The sequence below is a fragment of the Triticum dicoccoides genome, unplaced genomic scaffold (genome assembly GCF_002162155.2).
Source record: "Triticum dicoccoides isolate Atlit2015 ecotype Zavitan unplaced genomic scaffold, WEW_v2.0 scaffold78777, whole genome shotgun sequence".
NCBI classification, from domain to species: domain Eukaryota; kingdom Viridiplantae; phylum Streptophyta; class Magnoliopsida; order Poales; family Poaceae; genus Triticum; species Triticum dicoccoides.
Window position 1 is genome coordinate 7797 of NW_021299956.1, and position 1895 is coordinate 9691.

The 1895-nt window shown below is 52.7% G+C and overlaps 1 protein-coding gene across 1 annotated transcript; it reads left to right on the forward strand.

The window, feature by feature from the left end:
- The first annotated feature begins 253 nt into the window (after positions 1-253).
- LOC119347884 (12-oxophytodienoate reductase 1-like) lies at positions 254-1672 on the forward strand. The gene is made up of 2 exons (XM_037616370.1): positions 254-859; positions 1003-1672. Exon 1 carries the CDS (start codon positions 355-357, stop codon positions 769-771), a length of 417 nt encoding a protein of 138 aa, XP_037472267.1. The 5' UTR covers positions 254-354; the 3' UTR covers positions 772-859; positions 1003-1672.
- The last annotated feature ends 223 nt before the right edge of the window (positions 1673-1895 follow it).

A 1895-nucleotide genomic window follows, 5' to 3' on the forward strand; every position in this document is an offset into this window, starting at 1 on the left:
TAAAATATATTATGATGCCTTTCTGTTCCATGCTGCTTAGCTCACCTATGATGTATGTGACTGATCGATGAAGGCGGCTAAAGCGGCAGCCGGATGCCTCCCATGTTCCTCACGTACTTTAATATTAGCAATAATGTCACTATAACAATATCATATGGAGTAGTACGTATCATATCACGTCATTGCATGCGAGGAAAAAATGTCTATAAAATGGATGTCCAGGCCCATCGACTCCACTCCACTCACTGGGCATCTTCTTCTTCCTCCTCGTTCTGCATATCACACAAGCTAGCTAGCAGCTGCTGTCATTGATCAACCTTCGGGAGCCCAAGAGAGAACTTCAGCCCTTCAACAATGGAGCCCATCCCTCTCCTGACGCCGTACAAGATGGGCCAGCTCAACCTCGCCCACCGGATCGTCCTGGCCCCGCTCACCCGCCAGCGCTCCTACGGCAACGTGCCGCAGCCGCACGCCGCCTTGTACTACTCCCAGCGCGCCTCCGCCGGCGGGTTGCTCATCACCGAGGCCACCGGGGTCTCCGACACGGCCCAGGGGTACCGCGATACACCGGGCGTCTGGACGGCGGAGCACGTCGAGGCATGGAAGCCAATTGTCGATGCAGTGCACGCCAAGGGCGCGCTCATCTTCTGCCAGATCTGGCACGTCAGCCGTGTGTCCACCTATGAGTACCAGCCCGGCGGTGCCGCGCCGTTGTCGTGCACGGACAAGGGGGTGGGCCCGCAAATGAGCTATGACGGGAGGCTGGAGTAGTTCGCGCCGCCGAGGAGGCTCAAGGTGGAGGAGATACCGGCCATCATCGACGACTTCAGGAAGGCGGCCAGGAACGCCATCGACGCTGGTACGCTGTTGATATGCACGATTTTCTTAAAAATGACTGGTCAAACTTCTCTTTCTTAAACAACTACTCTTTGGAAAAAAATACGAATACACAATTCCCAGTGTATACATGTATTGCTCAATCTAATGTCAATGGCGTGGCAGGTTTTGACGGTGTGGAGATCCACGGGGCGAATGGGTACCTAATTGAGCAGTTCCTCAAGGACAGTGCGAATGACCGCACCGACGAGTATGGTGGCAGCATCGAGAACCGGTGTCGCTTTGCTCTCGAGGTGGTGGATGCCGTCGTGAAGGAGGTCGGTGGCCACCGTGTGGGCATCCGCCTCTCCCCCTTCACCGACTAGATGGACTGCCACGACTCTGACCCGCACGCCCTCGCGCTCCACATGTCCACCAAACTCAACAACTACAACATCATCTATCTCCACATGGTCGAGCCGAGGATGGCCATCGTTGATGGACGAAGGGTGGTCCCGAAGCGCTTGCTGCCATACAGGGAGGCGTTCAAGGGTACATTTATGGCCAATGGCGGGTACGACCGCGAGGAAGGGGGCAAGGTGGTCGCTGATGGGTACACTGATTTGGTCTCCTTCGGGCGATCGTTCTTGGCGAATCCAGACCTGCCAAAGAGGTTTGAGATCGGCGCAGAGCTGAACAAGTATGATAGGATGACCTTCTACATCTCTGACCCCGTCATCGGCTACACTGACTACCCCTTCCTCGATTAATAGTTGATGGGGGTTCTTTGTTCAGTGATGCAACTAATTGTACCACACATCATTAATAAAATGTATCGTGCAAGTGTTGTGTTTTATCCAAGAACAAACCATGTTGCTACCTTCAAATAAATAGTGCAACTGCCATTATGCACCTGAGGACTGGTTCAAATCATTCGGTCAGAAAATTAATTTATTATTAATAGTTTATTTAATTCTTGGCACAGTCAGCTCGACTGATTAGGTCGGTGGGTTAGCGTGGGATGCAAACTAATTAATTTATTCATCACAACCACACGGCAGGGGTAGTGACTAGTGAGC

What these genes read in the sequence shown, in the direction of transcription:
- LOC119347884 (XM_037616370.1), top strand. Translation starts at nt 355, where the DNA reads ATGGAGCCCATCCCTCTCCTGACGCCGTACAAGATGGGCCAGCTCAAC.